This window comes from Semicossyphus pulcher, unplaced genomic scaffold (genome assembly GCF_022749685.1).
Source record: "Semicossyphus pulcher isolate SPU_LCO1_2020_fin unplaced genomic scaffold, fSemPul1.0.p SCAF_9, whole genome shotgun sequence".
NCBI classification, from domain to species: domain Eukaryota; kingdom Metazoa; phylum Chordata; class Actinopteri; order Labriformes; family Labridae; genus Semicossyphus; species Semicossyphus pulcher.
In genome coordinates, this window is record NW_027211770.1 from 19,627,460 (window position 1) to 19,651,652 (window position 24,193).

A 24,193-nucleotide genomic window follows, 5' to 3' on the forward strand; every position below is an offset into this window, starting at 1 on the left:
CCTAACTACACACTCCCTTTTTTAAGCACATGGGGAATACTTCTCCCACTTTTCGTGCTCCGATCTCACGGTGCCCTCGGATGTTGTGAAGGGCAGAAAGAGGAGAACGAATCTCCAGAGAGAGCTGCAGCCCTCCCCCATCTTGTAACCGTGTTCCCTTTGAACGCGTCCTCCATTGTGGGTCATTATGGAGGACAACACGGTGCGAGATTTACAATCTAACGCCACTAGATAGCACTGTTTGCTGAAGCTGATTAAAATCACTGCAGTAACCTACAAAAGAAAACACACAAAAACAAAGAGGAGGCCTTACAATGGACACAAAGAGTCGGCGGGTGTTTAGTACTAGTAGACATAAAATGCTTTTATTATTATGGTTATAGAGGCAAAAAGTTTGAGCTGACATTCTATGGCGTTGAGTTATAACTGTTTTTGATGTTTTGTTTTTCAGATGCACGTTATCGGAGGCAACAGGCAAAGGTTACACGTCATGCAAACTAGATAAATAACTCTTTATATGTACCTTTGCTATAAAGTTAATCATCCACTGGCAATAATGTAGTGCTCTTAGTTAAAAAAGGAAAGAGGAAAAATATACATACAGTATGTAAACAGTCAAAGAAATTGCACTTTCTTGGCTTGTTATTAGAAGCCACACTACTGAAAGAGAGCAGAAGTTTAACACTGGAGAAAACTAAGTCACTGTCACTGATTGTCTGACCAATATAAAAAAAATACGCTCGGCTAAAAAAAGAGACAAATCATGTAATTCTACAAAAAAATCATATACAATCATCGTCAATGACTGAAATATTGGTCAGCTGTATAATCGGTTAAAAACATGTTAGTAAAATGAAACTTTTGATTATTAAGTTTAAAGTATAACCAGATAGTATTGTCATATTGTCATGTATGATAGTAATTTTACACGCTACTGCTGATAGAAGGAAAACAGGTCTCTCTCTCTCTCTCTCGCTCTCTCTCTCTCTCTATGTACATTCACATGAAACTAAACGCGTATGGTTACTTCCACTGGATTAGCCCAATGCTCCTAAACAATCTACTTTGCAACTGTACAGAAAAATAACCTCCAATCCTCGAATATTCACAACTTTAAAAAAAAACAAAAACATAACAAAGGAAGTCCTTATATAGTCCTTATCAGAGATATTGCTTTTAAAGACTGCATGGGTTCGCTTAGGTACGTACACGAGACAACATGGCACTTCTACAGAGCATTTGGGGCAAATTAATTCTACTTTTCATTCCCGTTCCTCTCTCGTTTCCCCCCCGAGGACATTCTGATTGTCAATGCTCTGGAGCAAAGAGCGAAACATTCTCAAAGGCAGTCTGAAGTAAACAAAACACTTTTTTAACCCCTTCCCCAGGAAGCAATACTGAAAATAGTCAACGATAAACATTCCTCTCATGAATATACTTTTCTATGTCTTTAGCAGATAGTACTCAAGCCGTCTTTTTTTTATTGTTTTCAAAAATAACTTCTTTCTTAAAACCTCATTAGAAATTCTCTTGCAGCGATGCCAAAATTCCTATCACTAAGCCCACCCCCTCCCCTCCCCAGCCTATTCACTGGTACATAGCAGACACTGTCTTGGTAAAGTGAAGAAAACCCCTAACACTGTCTCAACAGCTTTTTAACTGGTTCACTCCTCCTCGCGTCATTTCCCAAAGGTGCAATGTGACTTTGAAAGCTTAACGATTAAATGAGGGTTCAATTTTGACCTACTTAGGGCTACATTTTTGTCCCCCCGGGCATTTTTCGTGAACTCCTCGTCTCTTGGAAACTTCAGAACCGAAATGCTGAGTACCATATATGTCCACTTTCAGTCTCTGAGCAAAGTGTGTGTCTCTCCCAGTTTGCTTAAGGTGCCGAAGTAAGAGCAATCAAAGTGTACGCGCGTGTGTTTATAGTGTGTCCACTCAGCATACATACAGTCTTTAGTGTGCTTGTTCATCCAGCACTAGTGCAAATTCCTTTCAGCTGGTCTGCTTCTTTCTTTCATCCGGGACGGTCTATCTCCGTCTCTCTCATCATCCCTCGCCACTTGGACAAAGGATGTGTTGCCATGGTTTCATCCTTGGTGTGATGCCCTTCAGAGCACTGGGTTCAACACACTCATCTGTCAGTGTGTGAGATGTCTTTCTTGCTTTTTCAGCCGCTATAATTCTCCAGCTCTCTCCTCCGTTTTTCTGCCTTGTTCTCCGCGGCACTGCTACTGTTAATAGCAGTGTTGTGACATCAGTTCCTGTCCATCTGTCCGGTGGTGGGCCTGGTCCCTTCTTTCAGAGTGGTCCCACCTACACGAGAGCAAGATACTGTCAGCAAAACCACGCATTTACCTCTCAAAGTCTGTCATTTTTCTGTGTCTGACGCTCAATTTACCTCTCTCCGTTAGCTTATGAGTGCTGCAGGGTCAAAAGTAAATCATTCAGCCGTTTCCTCCTCTGTTCTCTGCTGCAGACCTCTTCCTCCCCTCGCTTCTCTTCCTCTCCCTCCTCCTCCTCTTGTCTGTTCTGGGTTTTGGTGGACTGTGGTGAACAAGTAGGCACAAATAATTGCATAAGCAGATTTTAATCCTTGTGGAAATTTGCATCCTTAAAAGAAAAGATCGTCTTATTTCTTTTTCACGTGGGTGCATTTGTTCACTCACACAGGGGCTGGCAGTGCGTGAGCTGGAGGTGTCCTGACTCTCATGGTGGGGGTCACTGCTGATAACCGTCACCTCCGCCCCCACGTGCTGATCTGAGGGTCAGAGGTCAAACAGTATTCTTATGTTAGTGAAGGCGTTGTAAGAGGGAATGAAAGCAGCACATAATTTATATCACAGATTTATCTGTAATTATGCCTTATGTAATATTTTCCCTTGATTTCTATCTGCAATCAGTGAGGGAGTTTTTGATGGAAACTGTGTGGTTTCACTGCTAATGGAGAGAGTCAATGCTTGCTTGGTTCTTGGACGGCATCAGTGGATGACAGAAATGGGGAAACATTTCTGCAGCCTGATATTCTGTGGTCGGAAAACCACTTATTTTGTGCTGCTGACTTTGATATGGAAAGACAAGCCAAACATGAGGAAAACGGGCTGTAAGCAGAGCACACACACGCACACATACATGCACACATAAAGTTAAAGACACAACACAAAGAGATCTTTACAGATGTACAGTAAAAATGAACATGTATAGAGGTCGACCACGTACACGTATGCATTCACAAACACCTACAGAAACGAAAACTAACACACACACTTGCTTCATGGACCTGACTTGATGTGGCTGTCGTCCCCATTGGCTCCATCACAGGACAGGCGTGGACAGTCCCTCTCCTCTCCCTCGGCGTCTCTCTCCCTCTCCCTCTCTATCCTCAGTCGGATCTGTCTGTCTCGTACCAGCTCCCAATTCCTCACAAGGAACACGTGCTGCTTCACCACAAAGCTCCTGGTCCAGGCACACAGGAAGAAACATCCACGCTGAGTTTCAGTTGCAATGCATCAGGTTGTTATTCTGAGATGTTAATCACTCTGTTCTTTCCATACCTCTCACTGCTGGTCAAAGGCTCCATGTCGAGGTGAGGAAACAGGCTGGTGATGTCACTCGAGCTCTCCTCCTGTAATATAAAAAGGAAATAAAGATAAGTGTGTAAGTTTTTATACTTAGTAAAGCTGCATTCTTCACTGCAAAGACCTAAAGCCACATGTACGCACCGCTGTCTGGTTAGAGGATAAAGTCCTCTCCTTCAGCCGGCCTGATTGAAACAGAGAGAGAAAAAGATAAGACACTGCATGAGAGTATTGATCCGAAACCATCAACTAAACCAGAAGATAACATCCAACTCACTATATGCACACGGCTGCCATTTTCCTCTGACGTCACGCTCAGCGTGGGAGGCTATAATGTGGTGCTGCTGTATTCCAGGTAGTGTACATCAGGTACTTTATTTTATCATTTCACCACTAATGGATAAACGAGCGACTGAAAGACTATTGATTGTGAACATCTGGAAGGAAATATGACCATATTTCAAAGTAAAACAACATATTAACCCGTTAGCTACCTCACTAATATCCTGCACATGTACAGTTTTTAATCACTCCTGTTGTACATATACATACGTATATATTTTTTATCATTGGCTATTTTTTATCTTATTCTATTTAAGTCTTTCACTTATTTTTATTTTAGTTCTGAGTAAATTGTTCTGCACCTTGTATGTGTTAACCTACTTGGCAATAAACCTGATTCTGATTCTGATTCTAGGCTAATGCTAGCATTCAAGCATGTTAGCAAACATTGTGTTAGCTAGTCGGTACGTTAACTAGTTATTTGTTGCTAGCGAACAGTATGTTCGCTAGCAATGTAAGCCTTTTTTACATATCTTGTAAAACTCCCAAACGCTAACGTTAACTTTCAGCCACAAGCGGTAAAATTATCTAGTAAGTGGCTAGATGCTAACGCTGGTTGTTGTCTGACTGTAGCTAACAGGTTTTCCTTTGTGTTGCTTTATCTTGAAATATGATCAGATTTCCCTCTAAATGTTCACTGTTTATGGTCTTTTCAGTTGCTGATCAATCTGGAAGCAGTAAATTGACAATAATTGTCAGAAATAAATCTATATGACTCACAACCTGGAACACAACAGTGAGTTCCCAACCCTGAGCATGACATCAGAGGAAAATGGCCGCCGTGTGAATGTGGTCAATACGGGAACTCACAGTAACGCCGCTTCCTCTTCAGCGGGACGGCAGGCTGCTTTTGAAGCTGTAACAACACAACATGAGAATTAAAAACCACATCCAGGACACTCCAAACTTCTTCTTTTTTATCTCCAAAGATGCTTCCCTTTGACCTTTTCATTTGCTGATTTACAATTCTAGAGATCTGCTTTACCTTGTTGTGCTCCCACAGCCACATGATATCATAAGGTAGCTGGAAATTAATCCGCTTCAGCCTAAGGTACTTCCCTGTAGGACATAACGGGAGTTTGGTTAAACTATCACAGCTACAGAAAACTCCAGCCGTATTTGCATCTTCATCTTTGTACTCACCAACATGCATGGGAGCAGGTAAAAGGCTGTATTCATTCTCCTCAGGTGTGTAGTCCATACTCTCTCTGCATGACAGCTGGGCTTGGGAGGGGGGGCTTGGAGAGAGACGCATCAAAAACGTAAAAAAACACTTGATAGCACAAAAATGTGTAAATAGTTTGTTAATGAATTCGGTCGACTCACTCTGTAGTTTTGTAATCGTCAGAGTAAAGACCTGCCCTCAGAAACGTCTTCCTGGGAGGACCGTCTGCTCTCTCCTCTCTTTGGATGGTTACTGGTTGGGATGGAGCCTGGTCAACATCTGTCTGGCTGAAACATTCAGGTGGGGTGTCGCTCTCGGGTTTGTCCTCAGTGACACTAAAAGTAAAGTATGAAGAGAGAGATAGAACGATAGAGAGGAAAAAGAGAAAGAGAGAAAAGGCACTGGTTTAGCACACAGTGCTGAAAACGATGGGTTAATATAGCAGTAGTGAGTGGTTGTATTGAATTTTCAAGTCAACCAACTCAGGTACTTAAAAAGACAGGCGTGACTGTTTACCTCTGATGACAAGGAGAGTCACCATGTTTTCTCTTTCGTCCTCTCTTCCTTCTGGCCTGCAGCTCAGAGTCTGTCACCTGCTGCACCGTGTCGCTTACTCGATCTTTCTCTGGCCCTGTTTCCTCTTTTCTCCCTCCCACTTCTCTCCCATCTCTGTTGTGGCTGTGTCCTGGCATGAGGTCGGCTGATGACATGGAGGGAGCTGCAGATGAGTGCGTGGGGGAGGATACGGTGGAGGGCAGTGGGTGCTTTCTTGGCCGACCTGGCCCTCTTTTGTTTTTCCCTGCCACAATGTCTGGAGTTGGCACACTTTTTTGCTGCCCCCGGGTTCTTGAGTCACCTTGTAAACCTGCAGTCATTGAAACAGAGAGAGGGAGGGAGGGGTTGAGGCAGATGGAGGCAGGAGGGAGAGGTGGGGTGGGTTATAAGTGGCGTAGAGGAAATGAGACAGATGTGGATCAGTGATTGAGCCAGCAGGAGGTGTGAGGTGAGGCCAGTCTTGGCTGAGTCATGCGGATGGGCCACAGATTAGGTGAGTCACAACATTTCCTCGGACCAGATCACTTCTGGGAAATGCATTAAGAAGTGATTTATGCACACGCACACTCACTGCAAAAAAACCCGCAAGAATGGACAAAAACACAGAGCAGAGTGCATACTACTTAATATGAGCGTGCACACGTATGCACTCCTGCACACAAATTGTTTTTGCAGTTGATGTGGAACATAATCTCGAAGAGTGAGCAGACAAAGAGAAAAAAGTGTGAGTGCCTGTGCTAGCGTGTCGTTCTTCAAAACACATGTGGGTTTAGTTAGATGATGAGCTGATGTCAGATGTATTCCTCCTCTTTCAAAAACAACATTTTCCCCTCACAAGCTCTTTTTGCCCCATTTATGACCTCCATGCAAATCCTTCATCAATCACTCCTGTGGTCATCTATCTTTTGCTTCCATTTTCCACAGCCCCTGACAAGACTGGCCACTCTTTCCTTATTGGATTTTTCCAAGTCAAATAGGCCCCGTTGGCCAGCAGTGAGGGATAGGCCAGGCTTTAAATAGCCAATCTGGTGGTTAACTAATGACTGTGTTCACTGGGCAGCCCCGGCCTGAAACAGCATGCGGTTCGCTGCAGAACGGGAAGATTTCAAAGATTTTCTGGAAGATTACCATCAAGATGTTGCCCTCCTGCTATAACACTTTAAAAAACTTCCAACAGAGAGTTGTTACTGAGTGGTTGCATTTGTGTGTGTGCATATGTGTGTGTGTATGGCTTGTTCCTTGCAGAGCAGAGGGAGACTGAAATTGGCTATAAAAAGAACAGAGTCTGATTTCCTCTCAAACACCCTCCAGGCTTTGATGTGTGGCTCAACAACACCTTAGAAAAAGCAATGCTGTCACTTTTTGGGCAATCTATTTGTGCCTCAATCTCATCTCCAAATTGTGCAAATATAAAAATCTGTCACACTGTGCAAATGAAGAGCCCCTTGGCATGAAACCTCTTCACTCAGCTAGCTGTCATGATTTGGGTGTTTCAAATACATTTCAATGGCAAATGGTAAATGGATTGCCATTATAAAGCACTTTTCTATCTTTTGACCACACAAAGCGCTTCACACTACATGTCACATTTACCCTTTCACACACGCATTCATACGCTGTTATCAAAAGCTGCTGTACAAAGTGCCAAGCTGCCCATTAGTACTGATATAATCATATTCACACACACTCAAGTTCAGTGACTTGGCCAAGGACAATTCGACATGTAGCCTGCAGGAGCCAGGGATCAAACCCGCACTATCTCTGAGCCACAGCCACCTCTAAGATTTCTTATTTAATTTAATTTAATGTATATTCTTCTGGGGCTGCGCAGTGGTGCAAGTGGTTAGCGCTGTCGCCTCACAGCTAGAAGGTTCCTAGTTCGAGTCCCGGTTCAGACGAAGTGGGCCTTTCTGTGTAGAGTTTACATGTTCTCCCCGTGCATGCGTGGGTTCCCTCCAGGTCCTCCGGCTTCCTCCCACAGTCCAAAGACATGCTCGTTAGTTTAATTGGTGATTCTAAATTGCCCGTAGGTGTAAGTGTGAGCACGAAAGGTTGTCTGTCTCTATATGTCAGCTCTGTGATTACTGGCCATCAGTCCAGGGTTACCCTGCCTCTCGCCCAATGACAGCTGGGATTGACTCCAGCCCCCTGTGACCCTGAACAGGATAGGCGTTATCGATGGTGGATGGATGGATGGATGTATTCTTTGTATCATATGTATAAATATTTTTTTCCCATTACATAATATTAGAATACATCTATTCATTCACACAGCACAAGATACTGTATAATGGAAAGGGAGATATTTGCAGCACTTCTGAGCACACAAGTCTCCAGCCAAAGAAATACCAACATTGCAGTATGCCAAAGTATTTGCACCTAATTAAGCACTTTGCTAACACAACCGCATACTGACCTATCAAATGGAAGGACATGCATTTCATACACACATTTATTGATCAAACCGTTCATGCATCCTCACCTGTTTCTCTTCTCTCGGACCATGCTGGCTGATCTCTTCTCCATGGCCTGTCTCCACTTCCTGGATTCCTACCAGCCAATCCACTTTTCAGACCCCTCCCACCTGTTGCCATGGCAGCAGATGTGAACAGGTTGGTGTGTGTCGGGGACGGGGACCTCCTATAAAGGTGCGAGTCTTGAACGTCCTCGCCATCGTCGTCCTCTACATCCGATTCAATCAGTTGGCCTTTGCGCTGCTCCTCGGTTAAGCCTCTCCAGATTGGGTTTGAGTTTCCAAATCCTGTCCTTCCCAGGCCCCCAAATTTGGTCCAGCTTTGACCTATGCCGCCCCAGCCTCCTCCAAATGAGGACAGGTGAGAGGAACCTAGGCCCAGTGAGGTGAGAGATGTATGTTTGTACCTCTCTGAGGATGATGCTGATGATGATGTGGCAGCAGCAGCAGAAGAGAAGGAATCATTTCTTTTATCACACAGCCAAGGTGATTCTTTAGACAGCATCCTCCCCATTCCTCTTGCTCCCTTCCTCCCTCCATCTCCTTGCCCCATTATGAATCCCGACCTTGCCTTTGAACTAGCCAACCCTCTGTCCATTCCATCTCCCTCCTCGTCCTCATGTAACTCATCCTCTTCATCCACGTCTCTCTCGCAGTGCCTGTGACGGTGTTTATGCTTGTGTTTGTGTTCACTTCTCCCACAGCCACAGGAGAGGCTGGACGTGAACCCTGAGCCGAGGTGTTGGCCTCCTCCTACATCACCCTCAACCTCTCCCCCTAAAGCTCCCTCCCTCAGCAACCTGCTCCTCCGCCTGTGAAACCTGGCAGGGTTGAGGAAGAAGTGGGCATGATGGGGCTGATGGGAGGAGTACTGGTGTGGAGAGGCAAGCGGGTAGGAGCTTGGGAGGTGGTGGTAAAGTGCCGTCGTTGGGGGATAGCTGCTGTAAAAGCCCATATTTTCAATGGTCTCCTGGAACTTTGACGGGCAACCACATTGCCTGCGATCTGGCTTCCTGTTGCAATGCACAGGCTGGCAGGGGTAGAAAGGGTGAGGGGAGAAGGAAGGATTAGTAGAGTAGGATGAAGGGTGAGGCGAGTAGAAGCCATTGAGATTGATCCTGAAGATGTTGGAGCGGAGAGAGTGGGAGGAGGAGTGATGGCGCCGTCCTCCAGCATTATTTCCACTCCCATCAAAGCCCTGTCCCAGTCCTGTCCTCGCCCAACTTCGCCTTCCGATATGGACATCACTAAACTGACCAATCAAATCTTCCAGCTCCGCGAGAAACTCTGGATCCTGCATGTGCAGCTGCTGGTGCTTCTTCTTATGCTTATTTTTCTGTCTCTTCAGTGCATTGTGCCCAATACAAGGGTAAAAGTCTGAATGAGTGCACTTGCTGTGTCCTGGACAAGGGCACGGGCACAAGCAGGTACAGGGGGAGGAACAGTCAAAATCCCTCCGCCTGTGCCTGTGTCTGTGGCGTTCTGCGGTACTTGCGTTGGTGATGGGGTTTGTTTGTCTGGGTATGTGAGAAAGGGGTGAGGAGACAGGAGAAGGGCGGTCTACAAGTGATGAGGGATGCCTTTGACTTCCAAGAATCACTCCTGACCCCTGACCCATCCTGAGCATGCCTCGAGCTCCCCTCATGTCTCCTCGCTCAGAAACACTGTTGTTGTCCGTTCCAATCCCACTATCACTTGGCAGCGTCTCTTCACTATGTGACTCACTCCTGGGGGAGGGGGTGGCCTCTTTTAGGTGCCCAGGAGAACCAGGTGTGTGATGAAGTGGAGGGGTGGGACAGGAGAGCTTACATGAAGACTGGTGAAACGGGAAGTGATGCCTTCCCTGACATGGACAGCTCTTCTTCACAAAGGGAGAGAGGGATGAAGAGGAAGGGGGACGGGGTGAGGTACAGGAGGACGATGGGGAAGGGAGGGAGAAGTGGTGAGGGAAAAGTAGGGAAGATGTTGGTTCTGTGAGGCTACCTTCACTGTAAGGGCTCTGAGCCCCACTGGAGTGGGTAAGAGATGGGGAGGGAAATGGGTGAGAGTTTGGCTGGTGAGAGAAGAGAGAGGTTTCCGATGGATTGGTAAACAGAGACGACTGAGTGGAGTTCTTGGAGCTAATGTGGGTTGCTGGATCTGTTTGGGCTTTTGGTTTGCGTCCTCGCCTTTTGCCCATGTAGATTGTCCCTCTCTTGCTTACATTGATCTGAGGACCTAGCTTACTCCCAAAGGAGGAGGACAGGGCTGAGAGTGTGTGTACTGTTGTAGCCTCTATCGATTTACACATTCTCAGAGAGTTCTCGCCATCTGCTGCCTCGCTCCCCCTTCCCTCCTTTCCAACATACCCAGACAGCATCACTTTGTGTAGTCTCCTCTTTTTTCTCTTCTTCATTTCATTAATCAGTCTCCTGATCTTTAGCTGCCTGTTTCCCTTCTCAGGAGGATGAAAATCTTTACTCCTGTCTGTATCATCAGTACAATTCAGTGCATCTTCACTCTGGTCCTCAAGGAGGGGTCGTTTGGGTGGACGACCACGCTTCTTGGGGCTGGCTTTAGTCTGAGTGGCACACTGCAGTATTGGACTTGGCTCCAGCACAGGGGCTTTCTGAATTCCGTCATAGCCCAGAAGAGGCACCTCAGTTGGGAAAGCGTTCGGTGAAAGTCTAGGGGGAAGTTCATCTAAGCTAGAACTGTGGGATTTTGGGCGGCCCCTTTTCCGAGCAGGGGTTACTGGGGACCTGGAAGCAGGGGGGCTAGGCTCTGATGTCTGGTGACTCTGCTTTGGGGATGGAGGTTTGGTAGGGTAGGAGCTGCTGGTTAAGAAGCTAGAGGGAGCGGGGTGTGACTCATCAGTCTGCTGAATTGTGGCCTTGGCAGGAAGGGACGTCTTGGGGTTCTGGGGGAAACTAAGCAAAGGATTATGTTGGGAATCTGAAGGAGCTTCCTGATTTTCCACTCTCTGCGCTCGATGCACCAGCTTGGTCCAGCTGGGCCGTCTGGCTTTACGTTTCTTGAGTGGACGGCTGTCCTGCTCTCGGGGAGAGGAAGGGGGAGAAAGGGGGGCACGGGTAGAAGGAGTGGAAAGAGAGGGAGGAGCAGAAAAAGAGGGGTGGCTTGGAGGCACAGTTGAATGTCTTGAGACGTCTTGTTCTTTTGATTTACTGGTGTCACCTGTTGCTGGCTCAGCTTGTTTAACTGGCTTGCAACTTTCATCAGCCTTGTTTACCTCATCTGCTCTGCCTGTATTCACTAATTTACAGTTTTTATCTACTGTACTACTCTCATCTGTTTCACCACATTTTGCATTATTATTATCCTCTGTTATTTGTCCTTCTGGGCTTAGCTTATCCCTCTTTTTCTCAACCTTTCCTCTTTCACTCTTTAGGTCATCCCTCCATGTGTCATCAGTCTTATGTCTTTCATCCTTTAATTTACTATGTTTTGATTTTCCATCCTTTCCTTTCTCCTTTTTCTTCTTCTTGCCTTCTTCATTTGTGCCCTCACTCTTTGCTCTGCCAGCCTCCAATCTATCTCGCTTAGACTTTTTGTCCTTCCGTTTCTCTTTCTTTGCTTTCCTCTCTTTCTCTCTCTTTTTCTCTAGTCCCGGTTGTAGAGAGTGATCCTGATCTTGGGATTGGGTAGAGGAAAGGACTACAGTGGGGGAGGAATGTGGTTTTGGGGTGACCGAGGGTGAAGAAGGAGAGTCCGGACTACTCGTATTGGACAGGCTAAGTTCTTTATGGGAGCTGTTGGAGACAGGAGGTCTGGTCAAGGAGTCAAGTGGAGAAACCGAGGCAGAACCGCTGTGTTTTCCAGCTTTGATTTTTGACAAGGTGGAAGTGCCAAGGATGTCGGCAGAGCCTTTCCCATTCGATAATCCCTTCTGTTTTGATGTCTGTACCAAACCGTTATGTTTCTTGGAGGTCTTTCCCTCATCTCTGGTTTCCGAAGACAGGGCTTGGATACAAGGGGTGGAGGGAGTACTTGAAGCTGACTTGTCTGCTGTGGGTGAGCAGGGTTTGTGACCTGCAGGGACCGGCTGGCCGTTTACACCACCAAGCTTCTCTTTCTTCACCCTCTCAGATGAGCCATTTGAATTCACCTCAGTCTTATCGGCCAGTTTGGTAGGAACCTGGAGAATGCAAACACAGAATCTCTGTCATAGACAATAGCAGGGATGTCCATCAGTTTGCTTTTGACAACGTTGAGGACAATAGGGAAAAGACAATAACAGAAATGCTTTTGTTTCTGTCCACCCATTAAAAGAGAGTGAGGACAAAATGACTCAATCAGGCATAGAAAAGAGGGCATACTGAGAAGAAGGAGAGAGTGAGGTGATGGAAACAGGAATGGGGTTGACACAGAAAGGAGAAATACAAAGGCAGAGAAACAGAGAGGAAGGGAGTGGGACAGGGACAGAGGGGGAGTGAAAGATAAATGAGAGCAGGTAGAGAAAAGAGGGGATGTAAAAATAGAAGAGAGGGACAGATATAGCGAGCCAGGCAGAGACAGAACGCTGAGAGAGAGAGAGAGAGAGAAAGCCGCGCTATTGGTAGCTATAAATTGCCACTAATACAGATGAGAAGGCTTGACATTTCGTACTTGTCCTGTAATTTTGGTATGCTGCAGCTTGAGTGGTGTTTGTGCAGCTAAAGCAATAAGCTTCCCCTTGGGTGATTGTCATAGGGACTGATGGACCAATGTCTGTAATAGCTCCAAGTGGTTGCCGTGCTGTTGTCCTATTTATAGGACGGTTTGTTTAAATGGGCTGCTTAGGTTTCACTATTGAGACAATAGCTCATTTGACCTTATTACAACTGAGCATAAAGCTGGGCGATTTTGCACCATGCCAGCCTTTTTGGTGGTTAACTGCAAAAGCTACAGTGCATATGCTTCATTAAAAATGCATGACTACCTTAAGTCTTAAGATGTTTTTTTCCATTTTAAGGTTTAAAATTGGCAACTGACAACAGCAAATCTTTACGTGTGTGAGAGGAATTGACCGTTTCTTTAACTTACCTGTTTTGCAGACTTGGTCCCTTGGCTGGTTATGGCAGGGTCTGAGGCTGGGGTGGAAGCTGTCGTTAATGTTGACGACAGTGGCTGCAGTGACGAAGATGATGATGATAATGATGGTGGCGAAGCAGCAGATGCAGTTTGTTTTGATGTTGTCTGGACAGCATCGGAGCCTGAGCGTTGATCTCTGGTTGCCTTGTCTGGTGCAGAACTGGTTTTGCTCTGCTGGCCCCCTCCTCCTTCTCCATCCCCCCTAAGCGTTCCCCCCCTGCCTTGCCTCTGATAGGTCCTGATGGTGGGCTTGCAGACGTAACTCTCTAAGATCTTGGGCGGTTTCTTGGTACGTTTGGCCTGGAGTCCAATCCGGAGTCGCACATTCCCCTCTGGGCAGCTGGTCTCTCTACCAGAGATCTGAAGCTGTTGCTGCCCTGTGCTTCCACAGCGCCCCTCGATGAGCAACTCCAGCACTGCCCCCTTGTCTCCGTCCCTCTTTTTCCCTGCTCCTCTTTTTTCCCCCTCCTTTTCCCCGCCATCTCCAATTTCCCCCTCACCTTTCCTCTTTTTGTCTGCGACCTGCTCAGAGTCTTCAGGTGCAGAGGTGGGGTCCAGAGTGGAGTTTGTCGTTGGAGGGGTTCCCCCCTTCACTCTCTGGTCCATCAGAGAAGTTAGGGGGGAGCAGTAAGACGATCTAGGGTTTCCAGTATAAAACTTTTAAATGACCCCGGCGGACTTGGTGGAGAGAGGGGTGAGGGGCAGAATTCAGATCACAGTCAAGAGATTTCCAGAAGAATATCCTGTAACAGTCCAAAAACAGTTGTACGTCTTCATCCAGCGAAGGAAGATCTCTCTTGTCCTTTAGGCTTGAACTGAGATGCAGTAAGTTTGAGGCGGAGAGAGAGGGGGAAAGGAAAGACAGACAGACACAGACAGAAAGATAGAAAGGCCAGTGATTAGTCATTTCAGTGAGCTCAGATGCTGAGTAGTAGCAGTACAGGAATTAAGGGGAAAGTCCCCTTCCTGCATGCAGCTGTAGAGAGGTGCTAAAATCTGTGTCCACAGAGATGATCTCATCATACCGAAAACTCAAGGGGCCAATCAACGCTGCAGATTCCCCGAATGTCGGCACTAACTGGAAGAGAGAGCTACTCACATTCTTCCCAAAAAACACCTCAGTTGGTTCTCTTTAACACTCTGTAAATAACGGCAACTCTGACAGACAAATACTCCCTTAACCCTATATGCTTTTACTTACGCTCTAATCCTTACTCTGCTTCTCCTCCTCAAATCAATATATCAATCAATCAGCTCCTGACTAATTCAAACACTTGATCCAGTCTCCTCCCCTCCTCTCCCCACTGTCTGTGCGCCTTCTGTTCTCAGCTACTCCCACAAGCACTTCTCCACCCACCCTTCCCTCTGCTGTACTTTCTTTTCTCTCCGAAAAAACTCCCCTTTTCATGTTTGGCAGAAAGCTTTTGCATGCATTCTCTATTAGTCCCATCCACCCTCTCTCCCTCCCTCCCTCTCTCTCTCTCTCTCTCTGTAGACCACACAGTAAAATGGTCAACTCATGCACTGTATCCATGTTAATCAGAACCATATTTCCTCCTCCACTTCGTTCTTTTCCTCCTCTCAAACCTAAATCCCTCCATTCACGATCCGACCGTTCCCCTCCTCCCCTCTCAGTAGTGGTAACACAAATCCGTAGGAAAGGGTAAAACTTATTTTTGGAAAGGAGTGCAAATTCCTCCTCCTCCCTTTGCTTCCTCTAAGTCAAGTAAGCTTTTCGTTGACCCCATTGTAAATTGACTTTTAATGTGACATTACGGCAAGTAACACACCCTAAAATAACATTCTTCTTAGCAGAGACAACTTTCCCTCTCACTCTGCGTTCAGCCCAGTTATTACTTAATGTATCGAAGGGAAGCAGCATCTTCTGTCATGCTTCCCTCATTATACCCTCTCTCATTAAAGGAGACTCTCATCCATTTTCTAATAAAACACACCCTGCCAGGCATTCTCGCATCTCTCTCCTGAGAGCCCCTCTTATGAAATAGTCTCTCAACGCACTGAACTGCCCCCTTAAACCTAGAGAAGCATCTCAGTTAATGTTTTCATTTGAGAGCTCAGTGGGCTATCTCGCCTGCCTTTTGGTCCCTCCACACCCAAACTCTTTCCTTGAATCATACTGAGCTCAAATCAACATCTGTTCCAGTAACTGCTGTTATGTAACCGTTTTGCAGAGCATTTTCCAAGGCCAAACCTCCTTACAATAAAATGAAATGAGAATACAGATGGACAGTGGCACTCTAAGTAACTGCAGCCACTTTTAATCATGACATCTAGAGTCGATTCAAGACCAATATCAGTACCTCCAATTCTGCTAAAAAATGTGGTATCGGGGAGTATGCCAGTCATTGCAACAATATGATAGCATAACAAATTACACCCCAAAAAATCTACTGGTTTGAGGTTAGTCATTGTGTTACAAAAACAAACAACCACATAGGGGTGAGGGGAGAGAGTGTAATGTTGGTGAAAGCTAGAAAAATGTCAGGAATCAATGTTTAACCACCAAAACTGTGTATTTTATTTTATCACAATAGTATTGGAGGGGTAATCGTATCGGCCAAAACTCAAGTCTAAGTATTGGAATCAGAATCAGGAAGGAAAAAATGCTATCTGAACATTTCTAATGACCTTTACCCTAGTAGCCTGACCTGTATAAAGAGCAAAGTGAGGAGGTTACAGGCCTAAAGTAGCACACTGAGTCACATCACTTTCAATCTGGTCGAGCACAGTGACTATAAGAAAAGCATAAGAGTGGCAGGTTTTCAAACTTAAAAGGGCAAGCCCATTCAACATCAGTCAAAGTGCATACTAATAGCTTTTTATACTCTCCAGAGCTATACCTCTCAGACATAACTCAAAATTATTCTAACATTAGACGAGAAGCTATTTCCAGTGACAGGATGATGGGTGGACTTGACACTACCGTCAGTGTGGTTCCTCGGCAGCGCTGAGGCGACGATTAAATCAAGATAATGGCCCACCATATTTCCAGCCATCATCACCAACCCATGACGGTGTAGTTATCATCAATAACTACAACACCATCACCGTCTGCCTGACAACAGCACGAGCACAGCGAGCCCACAGCTGGATATTAGGGCTGCTGTGATGGCATCTCCAAATATTGGACGTGAAGACTCGCACTGTTAGTGCGGCTTTACTTCACACACACAGGGAAGTTTCTCACGTGAGTCTCCACACTCACGCACACACACTTTCTCCTAGTATTACAAGTGTGTTGGTCGTACATTGTGTACCCAGGTCGCAGCTGCGTAGGCTGACTGATGTTGCTACTGTAGATACAGTATGGGCAGTGGGGGTGTTACCGCACTGGAGCAACCTATCACTGGTGTACTGAGGACGTCAACAGGGGCTTCCTTCTCCATAATGACTTTGCGCACCTCTGAAAACCACTATCCGCCTGATGCTGTCGCACTTACAAATGATACACACATGCACGTGTTGTTGTTGTCGTCACTCCTTCTCCTTAATAAAAACTAACACACATTTAAGCGCCCTAAATCACGCAGAGATGCAAAATGAAACTCAACATGGAAGTGTGGTGCTACGTAGCATCAAAATGTGCTTCGTAGTGGTGTTTTCAATGTGGATTAGACCCGATCCACCTTTTTTTCTCTTCTATCTGTCCTCTGCCAGCCCTTCTGCTGGTGTCAGCAACACTGAAATAAGAAATATCACCATGCACGGAGAAACACACTCAGCAACAAGGGATAAAATTAGCGCAAAGCGGATGCACACAAATTCTCACTAATCTACAGTGCCGTGAGCTCGCTGATGGTGATGATGACAGGCCTGCACACATTAATACAGGCTGCCATGAAAATCTGTAATAAGGCTACGTAGGCTACTTACCCGAGAGCGCGTCCCGGAGCCAACTGCGTTTAGGCAGGAGGTTAAGGTGTTGCTGTCCTGCTCTCCCCCTTCGCACCAACAGCGATCCGGAGCTTTTGGTGCATTAGATGTTGCTTTGATTACATAAGTAAGGCCAGCGGAGGTTAAAACACCTCCTAAAACCGAGTTTCAGTCCCATCGGAGCGCAGAGCCTACTGTGCAACAACATTGGCGCGGGTGTTTTCATAATCATACAGTCGACAGATCTTCGTCGGCGCGTCTCCGCAGCTAGGTGGCGGACTGGTAACACTGGATCTTATTTGCCCACTTCTCTCGGGGAAAGTTACGTCTCTCCCGCCAGTAATAATGGCTGGGATTGTGCTCTCGTATGCATACAGGCTGTTAACGTGTCAGTACGACGGGGTAAACGCTGCAGCAGCGTGTGTGCGGGGCTACAGGCTGACAGCGCACACGGGTTGGAGGATGTGCGGGAATGCAATTGCGTGGCCATTTTCATGTGGCCAGAGGAGGAGATAAAACGGAGAATACAGCACAGGATCTCATTGCGGTTCATAATAGCCGATTGGGGAGGGCTATTTAGACGTTTAATAAAATGGCGACGACTTGGCTAAAGTTAGCTGCTGGGAGGGTTTAGGGTGCAGCTCTAAAGTTGTGTCAGCTTACACCAGAGGGGGAGGAAAGAAAGACCGTCAGGGCTGAGCACTTATTGGAAAGTTGATATGTGAGAGATGTTTATCATGTATTGGTTAATGAAAAATATTGATCCACAATTACAAGCAATGTTTTACCCACTCGTGCTGTATAAATTACACAAAATCTGTTTTGCAGCAAAACATATTTCTAATATACATAGACATTTTCATAGTAGCCTAATATACCACGGTAATAATATTAATAACAACGATCGTCATGTCAGTTAAAAATCGACCATAGTGTTATAACAAGGAAGTAGCCATTAACAATGACATAATTGTTTTTTTGTCGAAACATAGGGCCGAATTAACCCTCTTCGGGGCCCAGGGACAAGGAAAAGCTTTCAGCCCCCTATTGACTCCCTGTTCTTCCTACCCTCTGTGCAATTTGTTCATTGAATATTCATCTAAGTTCACACAACAGACTCAAATGAGTCTCACCTGTAAATAGTAAACAACAGTTCCACTTGTCTAAGGTTTTCTGCATGTCCAGTTGTCCAATAATAGATCTAAGGTCCCTCTAGAAGACAGAGCCTCTGTATGAGGTAATGTTTCAGACCCTGTAATGAGGCCAATGTCATTTTAGTTGGTGGATATAATAACAAATTAGAAATTAATTTAGTTTCACATATTGAACCTGTGGTCAGGCCTTTGGCAATGGGACTCCTTTTTCATCATAGGCATACAGGTCCTGGACCCAGGTAAATTTGTTTGAGGTATTTTTATTAAGCAGAATTTATTTAGGAATATGCACCACATGAGCACAGCATACGCGTTTGAGAGGATGCCCTTTTTCATAGCAAAATTATTAAAAGAAATGAGCAATTTATGAAATAACAGAACAACAATACTTCTTTTGTGTACCTTTTCATCTTTGCTAAAACATAAAGAGACTTATAAAAGCACTTTCTCCAAACAGTTATTAATGTTTAAATCAGCTCCCCAGTGTTTCAACAGCTGCCACATGTTAAACCATTAATAATGATGCAGGTGAAATATGTCAAAGTCTAAAAAAAAACTGTTGTTGTGCCCTGGCTCTTGAGGTATCACCTGATTGGCTGCACAGACTTGTGATGGCCTTACGTCATTTCCGTCTCGGTTCTGTATGATGGCGGTGTCCATGACAGATCTGGCACATTGACTTCGTCTGGAGGTGTGCAGTTTAGCCTCTTCTTAACAACTCCCAGGACATTTGTCAACAGATGACCGTAACGGAAATCATCGTCATTGAATACTTAATGAAGTGAATTTGAGGTAAACGACTCTCAGTGCTCACTTAGCTCCGTGTTGCTAATATTGCCTGTTACGTGCCTGCTGGGTGCCACAGCTAGCCGTTAGCTTAGTGTTTACGCAAGGTTACAGGACACTTGTGTGAATATAACGTACACATTACTTGCTTCATTGGCACGTTAAATCCCTGAAATATATCTAAATAATCACGTCCTCACGTTTCAGATCATGGCGCTCCACAGACTGTCCTTCAGACTACGGCAGACGGTAGGATCATTTTCTTCTAGCAAGTTTCGCAAAAGCTAAAATCTCTGTTCATATTTCAAAATAAATGAAATGAAATTTAATTATTGTAAAACTGTCGTTTGAAAACAATGTTTTTAAATTGAATTTAATTTAAATAAATTGGAAACAAAACAATATTCAGAAAATAATTTGTCTTTTGCAGGTCACACATGTAAGGTCTCTTCACACCAGTGGATGTGGGCAGCAGCAGGAGGCTGTGGCTGTAGAGTCAGAACCGGAGCCCTTCTCAGTTTTCAGAACACAGGAGAATGATCCGGTAAGCAAACTGAATTTACCAGTCTAGATGAGCTCATCAGGCTAACATAAGTAGGTAAACATATAATGTGATTTAAGCCGGAGAGCTCACTGTTTGTCCCTTTTCAGGCATGTCAGTCAGAGAAACATATTGGGCAGTATTACACTCTTCACTCTGCACACGTCCGCACACTGTTCCCTCACGGCCTCCCTCGGCGGTATCAACAACAGGTATGTGCTTGTCTTTAATTTCATGCCCTTTATTCGCACCCTACTGGCTCATAGATAATAATTTCTATGCCGCTTTAATTTTTAAGTAGTAAAATGTCTCCCATGTGCCATTTTAGGTGAAGACGTTTAACGAAGCCTGTGTGATGGTGAGGCAGCCTGCTTTAGAGGTCATCTCCTGTCTGAAGAAAACAGACCTCAGCAAACCTCCTGTGCGATATTTATTCTGTATCCTTTAAAAAACATGCTTATAGTCTCGTAGACACACAGATAAACAGACTCTTCTTCTCTTGCTGCCTCTAAATAAACCTCTTGTTGAACTTAACAAGCTGTTCAGATGGGTTGCAGGGCAGCGGGAAGACGATGTCTCTCTGTCACACGGTCCACTTCTGCTACACACAGGGATGGCTGGTGCTGCATATCCCTAGCGGTGAGACAAACACAATCAGACACGCCAAGGGGTTGCTTACAATGCAGACGTACAGAAAATGTCAATATCTTTTTTTAATGTATTTTTTCAAACAGCTCACGACTGGGTGAAGAACTGCAAGGAGCTGCTGCCCTCCTCTTTTAACGCCTCTCGCTTTGATCAGCCGTTACAAGCAACCGAATGGTTACGAAACTTCAAAACCAGCAATGAGCGTTTCCTTTCAAAGGTAAAATTATTACACAGTGTGCCGTTATTAGTATTAGTTGTCACATAATCTTTACATGGGTTGCAATTTGATAATATTGACTTTATTGGTACACATAGTCAAATCCAGGCTGCTGGAGTGTTGTCAGATGTGTGATAGTTTTAATAAAGATTGGCCTTTTGAGTCTCAACTGTGTCTTCACAAAATAACTCTTAGCATTAGCATTTTGAAAGACATGCAACTGATGCAAAATGAATGCCAACATTAAACAGATCAAAGTCGGAACATACTGAATCTTTTAGCTTTACGCGAAACACATTGGAGACCTGGAGCGTACGTATAAATGAGGATCCAGCTCATGTAAACGTCTGTCCTGTCCTGAATTCTGTGCTGTTAATGACACTCTGCTGTTTCTCTCCCAGATAAAAACAAAGCAGAGCTATATGTGGACAAAGAGAGAGTTCACTGAGGAGGGGAGCTCGCTCGGAGAGCTGGTGGATCAGGTGAGGGAGTTTGATTATCCCGCCTTCAACTCTGTGTTTTATTTTGCCCGACAGTTTTCATCTCTGTGTTGTTTTATCTTTTTACCTTCTTCCGTGCTGCCGACTTTCCCACAGGGGTCTTTAAAGTTTCATCTTTCACCTTGCCTGTGCTTAGTGGTGATCAATAGCCAATGAGCTGAGCATGGTTACATTCTCACAGGCTGAACATAAATCTACTGCTCCGTTCAGCCTTTGACAATCATCAATTACGCTCTGCTGTTGCTCACTGCATCATTTGCTGCATAATAATCAAACATTTTGAGACATTAGCGCCGCCCTATTTTGTCAGACTTGTCATAGAAACTAAGTTTTGGTCACTGCTGGAGGCACCGCGAGCTTGTTGTAGGCTGTAATTACATCTGATATTAACAGGCAGCCTCCTGACAGCACATTATTAGACCAAAGTAAGCAAGGAATAAAGGTTACTTGACATTTTGTAAGACAGGGTTGAGCAGTGAAATGTGAGCTGTAGCCACACGTAGAAAATATAGAATGTGTGTTTCAAACCTCCTGCTGAGGCATCTGTGTTAAACTGTTGGAGGCTAAGAACTAAAGAAATGGAGCATGAAATCACCGTCCAGAATTCAGCTCCTCAGATAGATTATTTCCTACAAAGTTGTGTTCGTATTTGAATGAGTACTCCATTGATTTCTACATTGCACATTGCATCCTGGTCACATCCTGGTGCGTACAGTATGCACAATGCAACTCCATCAGCAGTATGATCAGCTGTGGATGTGCATGCTAGTAGGAGCTAATGCTAAATCTCTAACGCCACACATTTTCTGTCTCTACACTCCCAGAGTTATATTTTAAACTCGCACTCATTAGCTCCAATTAATTCTCACTTGTCACAGTGAATGTATCAGCCTTAATGCTGGAGCCACTCAAGCCTTTATACAACTTTTTCCACACATACATTTGTACCCCCGAAAACAGACTTTGATTGGAAGAGTCAGTGGAGATCCCTTTTTATATTATAAGTTGTTGTAATCAGGCGTGTGTTGGTGTTTCTCTGCTGTAGGGCATATCTCGTGTGAAGAGCAGCAGTGATGTGGTGGGGGCGGTGATGAAGGAGCTGAGGCTGCAGAGCGGGCAGCCGGAGTCAGTCTTCCGCCTGGCTGTGGCCGTGGACGGTGTCAACGCCCTGTGGGGAAGATCCACCATCAAGAAGGAGGATAAGAGTGCTGTGAGGAAACACATTCACTTGTCTTCATGCTTCTCTGTCAGTGTCCACAGATAGTAAGTCTCATGTGTCTCTCTATGTGTCCATCAGGTGGATCCAGAGGAGCTCACTTTGGTTTATAACCTGAGGAAGCTGATGAAGAACGACTGGGTGAGAAAGATAACCACAGCTGAGCGAGAATATTATACTTCAGGTTGTTTTTTATTCCAATAACATTTGCTCACTTTGCTTCAGACTGGAGGCGCCATCATCACCACCCTGTCTCAGACGGGGTCTCTCTACACTTCCAAAGCTGACTACTTGCCTCAAGAGCTGCTGGGAGAGGTCAGAGGTCATTTCATTGTACTTAATAATCTGTAGCTCTTGCCCTCGAGCTGTAACAGCAGATTAGCCTTTCCTTCGCTCTTCCAACCTCTGCCATTACTCAGGAAATCACAAACCTGACCTTGAGACAAGACACCACAGTCATCCTTTGTTGTTCCTTTGTGCCGAGCATCTTAACTTTTGTCTCTGTGAGCAACACAACAGCCAGTTGTATCCAGTTGTTACATCCAGTTGTATAACAAGTGTACAGATTATGTGTGACATTTGTCAACAAAGGATGAGTCCCAGCCTTTGTTTCGCACATAATTGCTTTCGCTCTGTGCTAACCGGGCTGTTTAACACACAAGTGTTTTGACACGCAGTGTTTGCTGAACAGAAACTTAAACACCATGAAACCCTTTAATGTGTCACTTCTGTTCCCATTCTGTCTGCTTTGTTCATTTTGCTTTATGCCTGGAGCTGTTTCTGTTTGCAGTGTCATACCTTGTGAATGTCGTGCAGTGAGATTATTTATAGTGGTTGGTTTTATCTGACGTCATAAGATCCATTTCCTTATGAACCAGTAAGGCCTTTATTGTCACCCCCCTCTGCAATTTAGTTGATTAGTATTTTAGTATATTAATTATTATACACGTTCCTCCCCTCGCTGCATTTAATCAAAGTAATGTACATAATACATATGAGTGTCTGTATTGTTATAATTTAGGTGTTAAGTTAGTTATTTATTGCATCTATATGATGTAATTAAGTTTGTGATACATTCTTGTATGAATATGCAATTTAAATATTGTGTTGATGTTCAGTTAGTTGACCCCCCTTACTCTGTTTTGCTCATCAGAGAGGCTTCGACAACATGGAGCCGTTCGTCCCCGTCTCTGTGCCCAACTACAGCGAGAAGGAGTTTGAGAGCTGTTACCTCTATTATCTGGACCGGCACTGGCTGCAGCACCCACAGAGTAAGAGAGGAGACTATTTGCTTTGTAAAATTATATTTAAATGATGCTGTTTTAATAATCTTTTTTTTTGTAATCATCAGGTCAAACGGAGGAAGGAAAGAAAGAAATCATCTTTTTGAGCAACAACAATCCATCGACGTTGGACAGAATTTGTGCCTCCCTCTGAAGTTACATCAAGATTTCAACACACACATAAATACTTGTGTTTTAGAAATACAAAAACATTCAAACGCCCGTGTCTGTTATATGTGTCCAGCTGTAAATTATGAAGCATGTGTGTAACTTTGATAATAAAATGTTGAATTAAGTAAAAAGAAAAGTATTGTTGTTGTAGAAAAACAGGTAATTTAATCATTGTACACCAGTTAAAATCTACAGGGAACTTTTTTTCTGCAGTAAAATAATTACTGGTTTTCAGATGCGTGCCTTGAAAAAGGATAAACTGACATTAACCATAACGGGACTTTGAAAAGAATAATTTATTGATCAATGTAAATACATTATCTGCCACCTTTTTATGACGGTTTCTATATGCGCTATAGATATGGGGGGAACTGAGAGGGAATGGATGCAGAAATGGGACGGCCTTTTTTATGTAGTCTTTGTCATAAACACATATTAGGAGGTTTCATGTTTTAGTTTAATTAAGCTTTTACCCCGCTCTAAACATATTTAATATAATTACTTTATATATACTCCGAAACACAATAAAACTCGCCTTTCACGAGCTCAAAATAATCAGTTTTCTTCTGTCCTAGTTTATGGTACAGCACCACCTGG

General features: G+C 44.6%; 2 protein-coding genes across 5 annotated transcripts; one reads left to right on the top strand and one right to left on the bottom strand.

Moving 5' to 3' along the window:
• Nucleotides 1–338: 338 nt before the first annotated feature.
• Nucleotides 339–17,322, bottom strand: LOC138583642 (histone-lysine N-methyltransferase ASH1L-like). 4 transcript variants are annotated; one of them, XM_069655573.1, is made up of 14 exons: nt 17,081–17,321; nt 13,139–14,001; nt 8,126–12,251; nt 5,605–5,953; nt 5,250–5,423; nt 5,067–5,161; nt 4,909–4,982; nt 4,734–4,779; nt 3,726–3,766; nt 3,558–3,628; nt 3,284–3,459; nt 2,673–2,764; nt 2,405–2,550; nt 339–2,319 (listed from the first exon to the last, which is right to left on the bottom strand). In XM_069655573.1, the coding sequence occupies exons 2-13, from the start codon at nt 13,790–13,792 to the stop codon at nt 2,419–2,421; spliced, it is 6,030 nt and encodes a 2,009-aa protein (XP_069511674.1). In that variant the 5' UTR covers nt 13,793–14,001; nt 17,081–17,321; the 3' UTR covers nt 339–2,319; nt 2,405–2,418. The 4 variants fall into 4 exon arrangements, 3 of the variants coding, with proteins under 3 accessions (XP_069511674.1, XP_069511675.1, XP_069511677.1); XR_011305432.1 differs by lacking the exon at nt 339–2,319 and having other exon boundaries at nt 2,461–2,550; nt 3,289–3,459; nt 17,081–17,322; XM_069655574.1 differs by lacking the exons at nt 339–2,319; nt 2,405–2,550 and having other exon boundaries at nt 2,683–2,764; nt 3,271–3,459; nt 17,081–17,322.
• A 1,552-nt stretch (nt 17,323–18,874) lies between these two features.
• On the top strand, nt 18,875–24,069 carry dap3 (death associated protein 3). Its single transcript, XM_069656942.1, has 13 exons — nt 18,875–19,026; nt 19,228–19,269; nt 19,451–19,564; nt 19,672–19,773; nt 19,890–19,998; nt 20,108–20,200; nt 20,296–20,426; nt 20,828–20,908; nt 21,972–22,136; nt 22,224–22,283; nt 22,368–22,457; nt 23,296–23,413; nt 23,494–24,069. Exons 2-13 carry the CDS (start codon nt 19,231–19,233, stop codon nt 23,577–23,579), a joined length of 1,188 nt encoding a protein of 395 aa, XP_069513043.1. The 5' UTR covers nt 18,875–19,026; nt 19,228–19,230; the 3' UTR covers nt 23,580–24,069.
• The last annotated feature ends 124 nt before the right edge of the window (nt 24,070–24,193 follow it).